The sequence below is a fragment of the Carlito syrichta genome, unplaced genomic scaffold (genome assembly GCF_000164805.1).
Source record: "Carlito syrichta isolate Samal-C Ts95f unplaced genomic scaffold, Tarsius_syrichta-2.0.1 Scaffold312209, whole genome shotgun sequence".
NCBI classification, from domain to species: Eukaryota; Metazoa; Chordata; class Mammalia; order Primates; family Tarsiidae; genus Carlito; species Carlito syrichta.
Genome location: NW_007256305.1, coordinates 991,703 through 1,007,522, shown reverse-complemented (window position 1 = coordinate 1,007,522; position 15,820 = coordinate 991,703). Strand labels below are relative to the sequence as shown.

Here is a 15,820-nt window from a genome sequence, read left to right as displayed (position 1 = left end):
TTCCAACCGCCACGTGACATCGACGATGGTTGGGGTGCGTATCCATTTATCCGTGTGTAGCCCAACTGAAAGGACGTTATCTTTTTGGAAAGAGTACAGAGCTTTGTGCCACAGCCTCTTGTCTCTAAAGTTTTCCTGAGAGTATTATGCAGTACATCCAATAACTATGTGGGTACCAATAAAAGACACTAGCCAGGTGTCAAATGCAGCATATTTTAATTTGTTTCAAATAAAGCAATATATGTATATATTTTTTTTTCCAGAAAAACACCAGATGTTAAATTCTACAAAAGCGCATGTGTCCTCAGCAGATCACGTTTGTCTGATTAGGAATTCTTTGTTTTGAACATTAACTCTCTAAAGATGATCAATGGAGACTGACATCACCACTACAACACAGGTTGCTAACTGAGCCTCAGGTCTCCGGCCACATCCCGATTTTCCTAACAGATGAGTAAATACTGCCTGGCTAAAATGCTGCAAAGTCTTGATGAGAGAAAGCGCCAACAGATCAAGCAAAGCCATGAAAGTTACGAAGCAAGCTACAGCTGATTATGAGAATTAGTAAAAATGATTAAGAGAGGATGGCACAACCATACGGGGTTTGTCTATTCTGATTGACTCTCTTTTGGCAGCGAGTTGGATCAGCACCTTGGGCAGGGAACTGAAACGGAGTGAAAAGTGCTCTCTTCCCTCCTAGCTCAGGCCACCAACGTCACAGCTGGGACCGAGAGAACCGTGGCATCTGTGGACACTTCTATTCTCGTGGGGCAGAGGTTGCACTGGGAGACCCGCCCCATGCTGCCCCGGAAGGGCCTGGCCTCCGAGCTGTCAGCTGCGTGCTGTCTTCGCCGGGGCTTCTCAGGGTGCGCCAGGGCCTCCGGGGTCTTCGTCCCCAGCGGGGCCTCTTGGTTTTTGGCGCCGCCCTTGTTTTTGGGCCGGAAGCCATTGTGTGGCTGTCTTCTGTGTTCGTGGCGGGGGTTGTTGCTCTTCCCCAGCGAATCCGCTTCATTCCCGCCGCCCTGGGACTTGGCAGAACCATTGAGCCTGTTGTGATACTGGGGGTTGAATCTCCGTCTTTGGCTAGAAGACCCATTCTGCCAAAAAAATAAAAAAGAAAAGAGGGGAGTCCCAGATGCCAGCAAACCACAGATGACACCGGGAAAAACAACTCTCTCAGCCACGGGTAAGCTTTCTTTCCACCCCAGGAGAATAGGAAAACAAGCAGGTGAGGTCAGAGAGAAGCCTTCATCTTAACAGAAGAGTGCACTGTCTTGCCAGTGAAACTGCAAGAAAATGACTGATGTTGAAAAGGTTACAGAATCCTAACAAAGACAACTCGAAGGCTGGGCTAAATAAAGCCCATAAAGTACACTTGAAATATAACAGAATAAAATCGAACACAGGGCAGGGCAATGATGAGCCTCTACTACGAACATTTCTGAGACATTCTGTATAGACTATGTGTAGGAATTCTAATTGCCCACATGAAGAAAAAGGTAAAAATCTGTAAGTTGTCTTCTCTAAAGCAGATTTTGTAATGTATTTCAGAAGAAATATGATCAGGGTTCAGAAATATCATCTTGGGCAAATTCAGAGATAAAGTGTATCTGGTGGGAGGTGGAAGGAAGGTGTATTTTCACAGAAGTAATTGGGTCCTTTTCTAAGCTTTTTGCACTTCTAAGCAAACACATTTTGAAGCCTCATACTGAAAAATTACTCCTTCAACAAATTAGCAGCCAGGAAAATACACAGAGAAGTAAGTACTAAGGAAGCAAAGGATGGAACCTGTCTGTCCCTACACAAGGGGAAGATTTCTAACTCCTCGAGGTCAGGAATGGCCAATACCGATAGAGTGTCCACAGTGTGTTGGGCACTGAATGAGGGTCTTCACCCTGCATCACTGCCTGTGAAAGCACCATCACCCTTTAAGAGAGTTGCCATCTTCACTTCATTTTATAGATGAGCACAATGAGTTTGAGGGACTTGGCCAGGGTCTACAGTTGGGAAATGTTGGTGCCATTCCCCCTTGACGAACAGTCTCCCAAGACTCCCAAGGAGATCGTTATGTGAACACAGAATCAAACCATATTATTAAAACATGTAACTCCATGAGTTACAAATCTGTAAGGTTTTTTGGGTTTTTTTTTTGAGTTGGAATCTCACTCTGTCGCCCAGGCTGGAGTGCAGTGGCATGCTCATGGCTACTGCAGCATCAACCTGCTGGGCTTCGGCGATCCTTCTGCCTCAGCCTTCCGAGTAGCCGGAACTACAGGCGTTCCCCACCATGCCTGGCTAATTTTTTGATTTATCGTAGAGATGAGATCTTGCCAAGTTGCCCAGGCTGGTCTTTAACCCGTGGGCTCATGCAATCCTCTCACCTCGGCCTCCCAAAGTGCTGGGATTATAGGCATGAGCCACTGCGCCTGGCCTGTAAGGTTCTTCATTGGTGTGCTGTGATGGATGGCATAGGTTTAGGGAGACAGACCTTAGGAACTCAGAGCCCAGGGCAAGAGTGCAAACGCAGTTTGCATACTGTGTGTCTGAAGATCGTTTTTTCCTGCCTCTGGCTCCATCTCACACTGAAGGGCTTTGCTCACAGGAAAGTGGACCTTCCGGCCTGCACACCCGAGCTTCACCCCCAATCCCTCAGGCAATCACCCTTTGGACAGACGGGCATGGAAACTGGCAGTGTGGTCTGCCCTCAAGCGGAGATGTCCTGGGAAGCAGACCCTGTGAGCGGCTTTGGACCGTTTGGGACTAGAATTCCAGGATCTTGAGTACTTGGAACATGTTCCAGAAGGGGGAGTGCAGATTCTAGTGGTCCTTTCTCACTGACTCCTCACTCTGTAGAGAGGGCCACAACTGTGAGAGGGCTGGGAAGGGTTACTCCAATGCTCAGGGCCCAGCCTACGGGCCCTTCTAGCCTGGGTCTAAGTATTCTGACTTGGATATGTAAGTGTATTTCAACTTAAAGGAGCCACCACCTAAAATGCTAGAACAGTGAGCTGAAAAAGTATCTACATAGATAGCGTTTAATCTGGCCTCCTTTGTTTTTAAAGAAATTGAGAAAGAGAAACTCAGACTACGTTTTAGACTTAATTTTAGCATGGTGTTTAATAATGAACAAAGAATAAAGGCAGTGAAGATGTACTTAGACTACAAGTAAATCAGATTTGATTATGATCTTTAACCAATGAGGATATCACTTGTTCCTTGTTAAGGTGCTGTCTTAAAGCTCATGAAGACATTCAGAGCCAGAGAAATGCCTGTCAGTGTCATTAATGGGAATTCAAAAAAAGCAAAAAAAAAAATACAAGACAACAAAACCCAACAAGACATCTGTTAAAAAAAAACAGCATTTAAAAATACCAAAAAAAAAAAAAAAAAGAAAAGAAAAAGAAAAAAAAAGCTGTGTGTGGTGGTTCATGCCTATAATCCCAGCATTTGGGAGGCTGAGGTGGGAGAATTGCTTGAGACCAGCAGTTCAGCATCAGCCTGGGCAACATAGCAAGATCCCATCTCTACAAAACAATTAGCTGGGTGTGGTGGGAGGCTGAGGCAGGGAGAATGCCTGAGCTCAAGAGTTTGAGGCTGCAGCAAGCTATGATGCACTCTAGCTTGGGTGACAGAGTGAGATCCTATCTCTTAAAGAAAAAAAAAGCCCTTTTCTTAGTGATCATGGCAGGTGTCTTTACAATATACTCAACTTCTACACCATTGAACCCATTTCTTGTCCACTTTGGAAGAATAATGGGGACTCACCTCCCAAGATACAGTGGAGAGGCAGAAGGAGAGAAGGAGTATGCCTTGGCAACTTGTATTTTTAGAGCTCACAGTAGATGAGAGTGCATGATGCCATTTTGAAATGTATTCTCTTTCCTGAAATCCCACGAGAAGATAGTTTACATTAACTTGATCAACCTCTTATTGATCAACCAAACAGAAGCGGGGATGAAAAGATCTTTAAAAAACACAGGCTAGGTTTCCTCTCATCAGCAGTTTCAGTGGCGAGATTCTGAATCTTGTTTCTGAGCGTGTGTGGGCTTCTCCCACACATGGGTGGGTTACGGAGACCTGGGGTGGTGGCCTCCGGGCCCTGGGACAAGCAGTCTGGTTTAGGTGGAGTCTGTAGTGCTGTCAAGACAGGTCTCTTCCACACGAGAAAGCACTGCGGCCTCCCGGGAGGCCAGCCAGACAGCATTGCCAGGGTGGGCGAGGTGCGGGGGTGAGGGGGAGCCCAGGTGTGACCCCAGGAAGCCCTGTGTTTGCATCCTCCAAGACCCAGGTGTCTTGTTCCCTACCTCTCCCTCCTCGAAGGCTTACCTGCTTGCTGGGTGGCATGGCCTGGTGGGAGGGGTCGGCAGTGCTGGGGAGACCGCTCACCATCTTGGGGTTTGCCACCTTGCCCTCGGAAGGCTTGTTGTGATTGGATGATTTTCGGGGAAAGTTACTCTGTTTCCCAGAGGCCGCGTGTGCGTTCAGCAGAGGCAGCAGGGCGCTGCAGGGGGTCCTTGAGGAGTAGCTGTTCTTTGGATGTGTGACTGCAACAAGAAAAGGGGTGACGTCGTGGGTGACCCCCTGAGCACTGCTGCCCTCACCCCGTTAGGAAGCCAGAGAAGATGAATAAATTGGCAGGTGCACCGACAAAACATTAAGACAAGGTCACTTGAGAGGGTGCCTTGGGTGCTTAGGGACCCCACATTTCTCCTGTGGGAGTCACTGCACTGTGATCACAGCATTATCACGCAAGTTGGGAAACATATGAAGAAAACACGACATATCTGAGTAACTTCAATATTATTCTTGAGGTCAAGTAACCAAGGGAAGAGAGGCCATGAGACCCCGGGGTCCCTCTCCTGCCCAGTCTGCAAATGCACTCAGCGTCTTAGATCCCAAACCCATGCTGGCCGCCTTGATCAGATGCTGAAACCAGTGGATTCTGCAGAGACGCAGAAAGACTGGCGCTATGCACACACTCTGGCCCGTAAGAGCTGCGGTGTTCACGCTTGGACACGGAGCTATGTTGGGTGTTAAGAATTCTGTCACTCTGGGTCACGCATGTCCCTAACCCTCAGGAGGCTGAGGTGGAAGAACTACCAGGCCCGTTTACTCCTAAGGAATCTTGCATATTCCATGAAAGCTATGTTATCCAGCCTTTTATCAGTCCCATTTTCTTTCTTTCTTTTCTTTCTTTTTTTTTTTGAGTTGAGGTCTTGTTCTGTCACCCAGGCTGGAATGCAGTGGCACGTTCATAGCTCACCACAGTCTCAGTCTTCTGGGCTCAGGTAATCATCGCACCTCAGCCTCCCGAGCATGTGCCACAATGTCCAGCTAATTTTTTTTTTTTTGTAGGGACGAGGTCTTCTTATGCTGCCCAGGCTGGTCTTGAACTCCTGCAGCCCCATTTTCTATAGGCTAACCGCAGATGTGCACTACTTCCAATGTCATGGGCGAGGCAAGAGGACCAGCCAGACCCTGTCAGGGCTCGAAGTGCAGGCAGGTCTGTGTGGCGTCTCTTATGACTGCTCCCGCTGGTTTTGAAAGCCGTGGTTTCTGACAGAATGGTTTCTATGTAATTATGCTGGATTGGGCCAGAGGGAATCCATTCAAGGATAAAGCCATGACCTCCCTCTCACAGTTCGCCACAATTTGCCAGCAAGACCTTTATTTGAATCTTAAAATTGCCACCGATTTCTAAAAGCAATTTTCTCTGCTCCCTTTGTTGGATCAGGCCATCCCAGGATTCTGCTGGAGGATTAGGAAGGACCAGGAGGGATCCCAGCATATTAGAAATGGGAAGGACAGGGACATAGCTCCAAGCCCTTCATTTTATAGGGAAGGAGTGACAGTAAGTTGAGGGCCATTCTGACATGACCAGGGGATTTCTGTGGTTTGATTCAGTTTCAGGGTGTTGTCATTTCCTACGGCTCAGAGACCACTACATCTGTCTAGCAGCTGTGGGCCCTCAATTGCTCCTAGCAACACTGGGAAGGAAAGGGCCTCTGGAGGGCGACTATCTCCACACACGAGGCTGTTTTGCATAATGGACTCCTATGGTTTGGTCAGGGACAGTTTCTCCCACTAGATGACACCTGAAGTGCTTGGGAGGGAAGCAGGTGAAGTGGCACCATCCCACCCCACCCAGTGGGTACGGTCGCTGGGCATCACTGTCTTGTCATCGTCAGGCCGAAGTGGAAACTAGGATGGGCCATTACATTTCCAGCTGTTTGTTTTCTTAGACATGGGTTGCACATTGGCGACAGAGAATGGCAAACAGGGAGGTTCTTTCATAAGGGATGGAACATGCATGGCAAAACCACAAATAATTGAGAAGGAGTACAGTCAGAAAACCAAATAATTGCCAGACATGCGTGAACAAGGATGTTCACAGCGGTGTTATTTTAATGATGAAAAACTGGAAGCACCCTTCAGGCCATGATAAAAGAACTGGTTACATCAATTATATGTTAAGTACATTTTCAGTTACATATATTGACATGGGGGCCGAGCACAGTGGTTTATGCTTGTAATCCCAGAACTTTGGGAGGCTGAAGAGGGAAGATCATTGTGGTCAGGAGTTTAAGACAAGCCTGACAACATAGCAAGAACTCATCTCTACAAAAGTGATTTTTAAAAAATTAGCCAGGTGTGGTAGTGTGTGCCTATAGTCCCAGCTACTCAGGAGGCTGAGTGGGAGGATCACTTGAGCCCAAGAGTTTGAAGCTACAGTGAGCTATGATCGTGCCACTGCACTCCAGCCTAGGCGACAGAGCAAGACCCCATCTCTTAACATATTCATATATTTATATACATAAAGCAAAAAGTAATGCACCTTTATATGCATAGATGTATACAATATTATATCTTATATACATACATATACATATATGTGTATATTATATATTTAGAGAGAGAGACAGAGACAGAGAGACATGTAAGATGTCTACCATAGATGGCGATGTGAGAAAAGCAAGCTTATTACTACATATGTGTGTAACATAGTCTAGAGAATTAATGATCCTAGGAAGGGCACATCTTTGTTTTCCAGCTGACTCCGAGGCTGCGGAGTGTCTGCACCACTCACTAGTCCTTCGATTTGCCCACACCTCCTTCAAGCCCCTCAGTGCCTTCCACTTCCTCTGGGGTGGGCTGGTGGAAGGGCCAAGCGGCAGCCTTCGCAGGGCACGTGGGCTGCTCTAAAGAAGGCTGAACAGGTAGGATGAAAGCTCATGGCTGAGCGAGTCTCATTATCCGCAGGCCTCGCTGCGCACTGCGAGTCATGGTGGCTCGGGATACTGGGCACGGGCATCTCGGTGGCCGGGCCCCTCACAATAGCTTATGGTGCCCAGACGTATCAGGAAGACTCACCCTCAGCCTAACGGGTTTCTGCCCCACCAGGGCTGTTTGAAATCAGAGAAGTCTTTTATCTGGCGGCGCTTAAGGAAATTTGCAGAAGGTAAACACGCGTTGACCTGTTCCGTTCTGCTTAATAAATCCTGGGGATTTACGGATGGGTAGTGGCATTTGAAGACTCGAAGTTCAAGTCTTGACATTTCTAGTGACTTGTGTCACGAGCTTAGATCATTAAATCTCCTTAGACCTCACTTCAGCCCCCCGGGGGGCTGCACACCTGACATTTCCGATACCGAACAGCAGCCAGGGGGCTCACACGGAATTATTTAGCACGCATGCAAAACTCACTTTCTCCGCAGACCATGATCTGGGCCTTCAGCGGCTCGATGTCACAGGAGAACCGGGCAGCCTTCCCCAGCTCTTCGTCGTATTTGCGCTCGCTCACGAAGTGCTGGAGGGAAGAGAGAAGGAGAGCAGGAGCCTCGATTCCTGAAACGGCCCAGGACCCCAGGCCCTTCACTCCGCTCCTCAGGTGGCCCCTGGGGGGTGGCGGCCCGTGGGCATCGCTCCAGCCCCAGTTCCCCTGAAGTCAGTCTTGGGCAGGACCACCTTCCTGTTCCGGGAGTATGTGAGGGTCCCGTCTTTCTCCTGCCTTGGCCTACACAAAATATGTCGGGCTCATCTAGTCGACCTTTGAGCACTTTCTACTGCCTTCTGGCAGTTTTCTGGGTTGCATTCTGGCAGGGTCTTTCTTCTTTGGTCAAATGCCTGGTAAGGTATCGACCACCAAGAAAAAACATGCCATCCTTCCTAGACATGCATCCTATCTTAATGGGGAACCAGGAAGTCCAAAAAGCCTTTCGTGTCTAGAAAATATTATCTCCAGTGGCAGAATTTCAAGTGCTGTGAAAGGCAGCGAGAGATTCTTTTTCAATTTATTTGATATTAAGATGTATGTGTAGAAGGCAGAGTAAGAAACTCAGAAACAATGATGACTCAGTCCCTCCCTGACTTTACCAGGGAGTTTAGCACATGGCAAGGAGAACAGACACCATGAACGAGACAAGATGAGGTAGAATGGCTGGGCCTTTATTAGTATGAAGAGGAAGAATGATTTCCTCCTGGAGGGAGTGGGGGAAGAGTTATATAAGAGGGAGCATTAGAGAAATTATCGAACACTTACCAGACACTGACCAAATTCTTTTTTTTTTTTTTTCAGATTGGAAAATAAAGTTTATTTAGAAAGTAAATGAGAGAGAGAGAGATGGAGGGAGGAGAGAGAGAGGGAGGAGATTCACCTCCCCAAGGTAAGGAAGGCAGCCAAAGCTGATATTGACCAAATTCTTAACCGAACTCGTGTTTGTCTGATCACATTATCATGAAGCAGTACCATTATTATCTCTACTTTATAGATTGAGATTCTAAGAATCTGAGAGAAAACATAATTTATCCAAGGTCACCAGGGAAGAAGATTTTGCAGCTGGGTGGTTGCATTCCAAAGCTTATGCTGCTAACCATTCTACGAAGAGTGGGATTTTGATAGGTAGAAATGAAACGTGTAAGATGAGATAACTTCAATAGGCTGGGAAGCTGGCAGTTTTATATTTCTCACTCGGATGCTTGAACAAGCTCGGATTTTTGTAGAGGGAGATGGAAGTTGGAATAGATATTGGAGTCTAGTTGTGGATTTTTTTTTTTCCAGAGGGGAAGGAGAAATCATATTGGGGGAGACCAGATCTACCTTAGGGATATAGCTCTGGTTTCAGTGGAAGACAAAGCCAGAGAGAGATGGTGGAGGCAGAAAGACTAGTTAGGAGGCCACTGTGATTGATATTAACCACCAAGAAAAGACATGCCATCCTTCCTAGACACCCATCTTTATTTTTCAAAATATTTATTAATCTGGGTCTCACTCTGTCGTCCAGCAGGAGTTCAGTGACACAATCATGGCTCACTGCAACTTTGAACTCCTGGGCTCAGGTGATCCTTCTGCCTCAGCCTCCTGAGTAGCTGGGACTAAGTTTTTGATTTCTTTCTGTAGAGATGACGTCTCACTATGTTGCCCAGTCTGGTCTTAACTCCTGGGCTCAAGCGATGCTCCCACTTTGGCCTCCCAAAATGCTGGGATTAAAGGCATTACTCACCACATCCAGCCTCCCATTCTTATTTGAATAGGGATCCAGAAAATCCAAAAAGCCTTTTATATCTACAAAATATGATCTTGAATGGCAGAATTCAAGGGGGCAACACAGGCCAGAACGGAGAAGGCAAGGGGGGTCCTCTGGCGCTCTCAGCACTATCAGGGAGGGCCTCTTCTCCATGGGGCTACCTTTTGCCACTAACCGAGAGGGAGGGAGCCAAAGGTACTTTATCATTTTCTGCTACCACCAACCAGTCTGCTGCTCTGACAAACAGATATATCCTACATCTGCAAGCAGCTGAGGCTTACAACACTCTCGTTTCTTAGATGTGGGTAAGAGATTGGAGGGTGTGTGTGTGTGTGTGTGTGTTTAGTATACTGAGTGGAAATGAGAGGAGTAAGGGGAATTTGTAAGCTGCATCTTCCTATTTTGTGTAAATACTTGTTCTTGCCTTCCTAGTAACCATTTCCCTTTCTGGGAACTGTACCCCGATGCAATTTTGAAGAGACACAGTCTTGGTGGATCTGTCAATCAAGACGCCATGCTCTCTCTGGGTCAAATGATGAATGTGACCCAAATGGAGGCCAATGACAGTCTCTCTCTGAAGCAAGTGGGTGGCACAAGGGCTGAAGATGTCTGGAGGTCACTCATCCGATGGTACCCTGAGGGCGTGTCTGCTAATCATTGCTTCCTGCATTGTTGGAGCCTCGCTGCTTTCTGCCTAACTCTAGACCTGAGTCCTCTGATCACACTCTGCGTTGGTGAGCTACACTCACATTCTTTCAAATTCAACTTGTTCCTGAGGCTACCCGGGGCCCATCTGTTGCTTGCAACCGAAAAGATCTAAGAAATCCTGTTCGTGGGTGGTGTTCTTAATAAAAAGGCAACGAAGCTAGAGGAGCTGGGAGGGAGGTCTCCCCAGACTGTGTGCATTACAGCCCTACTGCTGCCCTCAGGTCATACTCAGTGTATGTTTATTTATCTGTGCATGTGTTTATATGCATACATACACTAGGGGGATCCCCTAAAAAAACAGAATTATCTTTTGGAAGGTGGGGTACTAGCTTCCCCGCTAGGTAAGTGCTCTAGGAATCCATCGCCATCCATGTATCAGCTAGCATTGTGGTGAGAAGCTGCGAGCAGCTTCAGTGAATTTTTTTTTTTTTTTGAGATTCTTTCAACACGTTTGCCCATTTCACGATGGGTGATTTACGAGCACATCTGCCTACACCACGCTGAGTGTTCAGCAGTTTTTGACCCAAACTGCACGACCCCTATGCCCTACCCTCCCTAGTCACCTGATCTCTCCCAGAATGGTTTTTTTGTTTCTCCTGGATGAAAAAAGTCCTCGGAGGGAAATATTTTGCCAATGTGGAAGAGGTGAAACAAAAAACAGTAGAAGCACTAAAAGGCATCAAAATTGACGAGTTCAAAAACTGTTTTGAGCAGTGGAAAAGGCGTCTCGATAGGTGTATTGCATCAAATGGAGAGTACTGAGAATGTGACTGAAGTTTAAACATGCAAGAATAAATACACAATTTTTTATAAATAAATTTGTGGGTTTTCTTGGGTTCCCCTTCGTTCATTACACAGTGTGAAAATAACATCCGCAATTCTGGCTGTCACTCATGGTTCAGTACACACTTTATTTGGGTCAGTCTCTACTAAGAAAGTAGCTTGTGCCTGTCCTTGCCATCAACTGTCCCTTCAAGCCCTGTTATGCCTCAACACAGTGATTGGGTGGTCCTTGGTGTGTTCTCTCTTCACCCCTGTGGAAGAAAGCTGGGTGCAAGCTGTCAGGTTCTCACACTGCAGGCTCTGAGGGTACAAAATAGACATCCTGGGACATAGCTCTCTGGCTCAGGGCCAGGCTGTGATACTTCAGAACCTACCTTAATTTCTGCCCTGAGCTCGGCCAGCTGCGACTCTGCCATTTGACTGGCCAGATCAGTCAGTCTCTTCAGTTCTTCTGCTTTCTTCTGGCGAGCGGTCAGGATTTCCACTGCCAAATCAGAAGGAACAACACATTAGGGCCGGAGATGGAAACATATTAAATGACCTAATTTCTTGGAAGCAGTTCCCGCTCCACAGACTGAGTGCTTTGTTGGGCCATGATGATGCTTTCTGGGCTGCTTACCAGGGCGGGTCCACCCCAGTGCCTGTTTCCAACAGCCCATTTCCTTATGTCCTTATCCACGAGCCCCCCAGCTACGCATGGTCCCTTCTGAGTCACTGTACACCCACACTCTTCCTTTTCTCCGCTGGTGTCTGAGCTCGCTTACTTAATTTAGGCTTTTTACATTTGTGAGTTACTCAGAATGACTATCTCCGAAAAAAGACACTTGTTAAAGTCCTAGCTGAATGATATTATAAGGACAGGAAGCCCATGAAGCCAAGCCGTTCCACACATGCTGAGCTCTAGAAACCCTAACGGCATCGGCTTTCTGAACTTTGGCACGTACTCACTTAGGGTGACTAGTTGTGCTCTTGGAATAGGACATTAAAGTTGAACTTCCTTAGTTTTTTTGGGAGCTGATAAATGTGTCTGCTTTTGATGCTCTGCAGATATGTTTCTATTTTACAAAGAAAGAAAAGTTCCAGACCAGAACGTCTTAGGTCTTGGTTATAAATGTCCCCAGTGGAAACATTTCAAGAGGAAGTCAAGCCAGTGTGAACAGGATTTGTGTGAATCAAGCATTTGCACGGAAGTTCTCTGCCTCCATGGTTTCACACCTGTCAGATAACGGAAGGCTCAGAAGATAAAGTGGTCCACGGGTTCATCTGTGTCCGTGTATGTCTATGTGTCTGTATGTGTTTCCCTAAAGATTATGATGTCACAAACACATAGTGTGAGATTCGAATATGAAGCTTGGTCTTTCACCCCTTTTTTTTAGTTTGGGGGGTCTTACTCTGTCATTCAGGCTGGAGGACAGTGGCACGTGCGCTCATGGGTCACTTCAGCCTCGATCTTCTGGGCTCAGGTGATCCTCCCACCTCAGCCTCCAGAGTAGCTGGGACTACAGGTGGGTACCACCAGACCTGGCTAATTGGAAGCTTGGTCTTTCAATAGGTAGACATGGAGCTCTCTTGATAAGGGCGTATGTGAACTGCCTTCATTTCTTTTGGACAAGCACTCTGAGTTATAACATGAGGAGACCACCTAAGATGACACGCATGTCAAACTCACACCCTAGTCTTGGCTGAACAGAGATCAACTGCTTGATTAGACCAGATTCACAGCACACTTGCAGGACCAAACAATAAGATTTCTGATTTTAAAAGTTCTTAATATGCCAAATGTCAAAAAACAGTCACCTCAAAACTCCAAAAAGAAGTACTAACTCAATCAAGAGTTAAGATCCCCTGTAAACCATAAACCATTCTTAGGGCAGACTGAGAGACATTATCTTTTTATGCTGATATCAATGTTGAGATGTCAATAAAATAATAAACCTACAACTCATAAGGTCCAATCATCTGCTCAAGGGTGCTAGTCATGCTTTGGTTATTTATCTGGGGCTCCCCTTGCCCCCCATTTATACCACCATGTAGCTGGGCAGACTGATCTGTACCTAATGATCTTTCAGAATACAGAGAAGCTGGTGAAAACCTGTTCCAGATGGTGGGACTGAAAGGAATTTCCACGTGACAGCAGGTAATGTATTTATTGCTGAGTTATGTCTCAGGACACCCAGTTGGACCAGAAGATGTTTACGCATTAATGCTCACATTTAAAAGTTAGAAGATTCCATTTGAAAGCCGGATCTCTGACATGTCTTAAAATACTGGAATTTCTGGCCACAGCTGGCCAGCATTCCTATGTGGCAACAGCTGGTTGAAGATAAGAAGCTACTGTATTTTTTGATGGAGCGTGATACCTTGTGTGCTACAATCTCCCTTGGTCCCTGTAACTCCTTAGTTACTAGTGGGACCACAGGGCAAACTGCACCATGTTGTTGACTCTCCTTCTCTCTTCTTTCCCTTTTCTGTCTCCTCTCTTTTCTCTCTGTTTCCTCTCTCCTCTCTCCCCTTTCTCTGTCTCCTCTCTCCTCTTTCCTCTATCCTATTTTTTCCTCTCTCTCTCAATACTCTCTAAGACCCATATCTTTGATTGGCTATTTCCCACTATAACGCAACACATGGATGGGACTAAAGTCTACAGCATAAGAATATGCTTCAAGTAGGAATATGAAATGAGATATTTTCCGAAGTAAAATAAAAAATAAGTTCTGATGCCCAGACTTGACAAGCAGTTAGCAGAGGGGTCAGCAGACCTGAGTGACTGCACTGTGACACAGATCTGACTTTCCTACTGAATCATTTGTGGCATTGGTGACAATTAGGGGTCATTGCTCTTTTTGATTAAGAACTTGGGCATTCATACCAAACAAAGGACTTTGTAGAAATAGACATAAATGAACCCTAAAATAGGAACGCAGGTGCAAGATCACCCAAGTTCTGCATTTATACTTATGCAAATGAATACTTTGCATCAGCAAGTGCTGGTGTGTGGTTTCCATATAGTTTCATTAACATTTCAAAGGCTTTCCTGAGGAAAAATGCCTTAAAAAAACGAGATCTCGAGTCAATATTTTTTTGGAGGGGAAGCAACATTTTCACCTTAAAAACATCAATCACAAAAACAGAAAACAAAAACCCATCAGATCTTAAGATTCATTGATCCTGTAATTTAAAACAGAATACGTATGTTCTGTTTTAAATATACCATCCTTTCACAAATCTGTAGTGGGAAACAGTTCCACACAGCTTAGGTTTCTACTGCATTCAAGAATTAATCAATAGTGTGTATGTATATTTATAAACAGTATCTGGCATGCTGAAATCCATTTTCTCAATAGGATTTATACATTCTTGCAAGTTTTGAGAACATGCTGGAAGCTTGCTCATATTACTTGAACCATGGAAAATCTTAAGGTTTCTCAAACAACACTCTGCAAAACGTGCTAGTGCTCTCAAAACCTGGGTGTGGGGTTGGGGCAGTAGGCGGAGCAGAGGTGGCTCTTTAAGTACAAAGATTCTTTGAAAGCCTTCTTAATCAATCCTGAAAAATTCTCATGAATTTTGCATTCTACTTCATAATATATCTGTGTTCCTATTGGTACACAGTCATGTCTCCCCCCCCCCCATATCTCTAGTAAACGTGACTCTGAGAACATTCCTATCTAGGTCTTTGTGTCCCTGGGTACACGTGTGATGTCTGAGATCCAACACTACATCACACCTAGCTTCTTCATCTGTAGAATCTGTATAATGTAATAATCGAACATCCCTTGGAAGGTTATTGTGGATCTGAATGGAATAATGTATCTGAGATGTTAGTATACTAAAAATGTGCACTGTAAATAGTATAAACAAAGTGAGGTCTATTCATCGAGAATATATTTCCTCTTTTTCACAATTACAATAGTATTCACTAATATTGGATGCCTCAGTCTACAGACAATGAATTGATTATAGAAACTCGTTGAATAAACATTTATGAAGTACCCCCAGTTTTCTCAGCATAGTGTTAGGGGCCATGAGAAATTTAGGAGCTTATGCTATGGTGAAGGACACAAGGTTTCTATCATCTACAGGAAATGGAAAGTGTGAAAAATACTCCTGAGACCACAGAGAAGCAAGTTCAAAAGGGCGGTCAAAAGACAGTTCTGAAGTTAGTGGGAGAAATTCCATGGTTCCCTCTCTATGGAGAAGACATCATGGTTTTTTTGTTTGTTTGTTTCTCGTTTTTTTTTTTTTTTTGAGTTGGGGTATCACACTATTGCCCAGACTGGAGTGCAGTGGCACTATCACTGCAGCCTTGATTTCCTGAGCTCAGGTGATCCTTCTGCCTCACCCTCCCAAGTAGGTGGAACTACAGGTGTGCACCACCACACCCAGCTAATTTTTAAATTTTTTTGCAGAGACGAGATCTCACTCTGTTGCCTGGGCTAGTCTTGAATTCCTGGGCTCAAGCAATTCTCTGGTCTTGGCCTCCCAAAGTGCTGAGATTATAGGCATGAACCACCACATCTGGCCCAAGACGTATTAACACAGGCTGGTCAATTGAGAGATGCAGCATAGGCCCTGGGCTCCATTTTCTGACTTTAATATAAGGAGGCTAGACTCACCTGCTTACTAATAAGGGCTTTTCCCTTTTGCACTGTGCTAAGTGTCTGACTGTTATTTTCTCATTTAATCTTTGCAATAACTATTTGAGATAGAGTCCAGTCTTATTTTCCCTTTTATTTCCTTTTTCTTTTTTAAGTCAGGGCCTCGCTCTGTCACTCAGGCTGGAATGCGGTGGCACAATCATGGCTACC

The 15,820-nt window shown here is 45.6% G+C and overlaps 1 protein-coding gene across 5 annotated transcripts in view; it reads right to left on the bottom strand.

Moving 5' to 3' along the window:
* Positions 1 to 199: 199 nt before the first annotated feature.
* Positions 200 to 15,820, bottom strand: part of SPATS2L (spermatogenesis associated serine rich 2 like) — a 180,372-nt gene continuing 164,751 nt past the window's right edge. For 4 of the 5 annotated variants that reach the window (XM_021718477.1, XM_008069797.2, XM_008069799.2 and 1 more), the window contains 4 exons: positions 11,390 to 11,499; positions 7,705 to 7,807; positions 4,327 to 4,544; positions 200 to 1,097 (listed from right to left, as the gene is read on the bottom strand). In XM_021718477.1, the coding sequence (XP_021574152.1) occupies positions 702 to 1,097; positions 4,327 to 4,544; positions 7,705 to 7,807; positions 11,390 to 11,499 (827 nt within the window). In that variant the 3' untranslated portion in view covers positions 200 to 701. The remainder of the gene's footprint in view (positions 1,098 to 4,326; positions 4,545 to 7,704; positions 7,808 to 11,389; positions 11,500 to 15,820) is intronic. The other variant, XM_008069798.2, reaches the window with a different exon arrangement.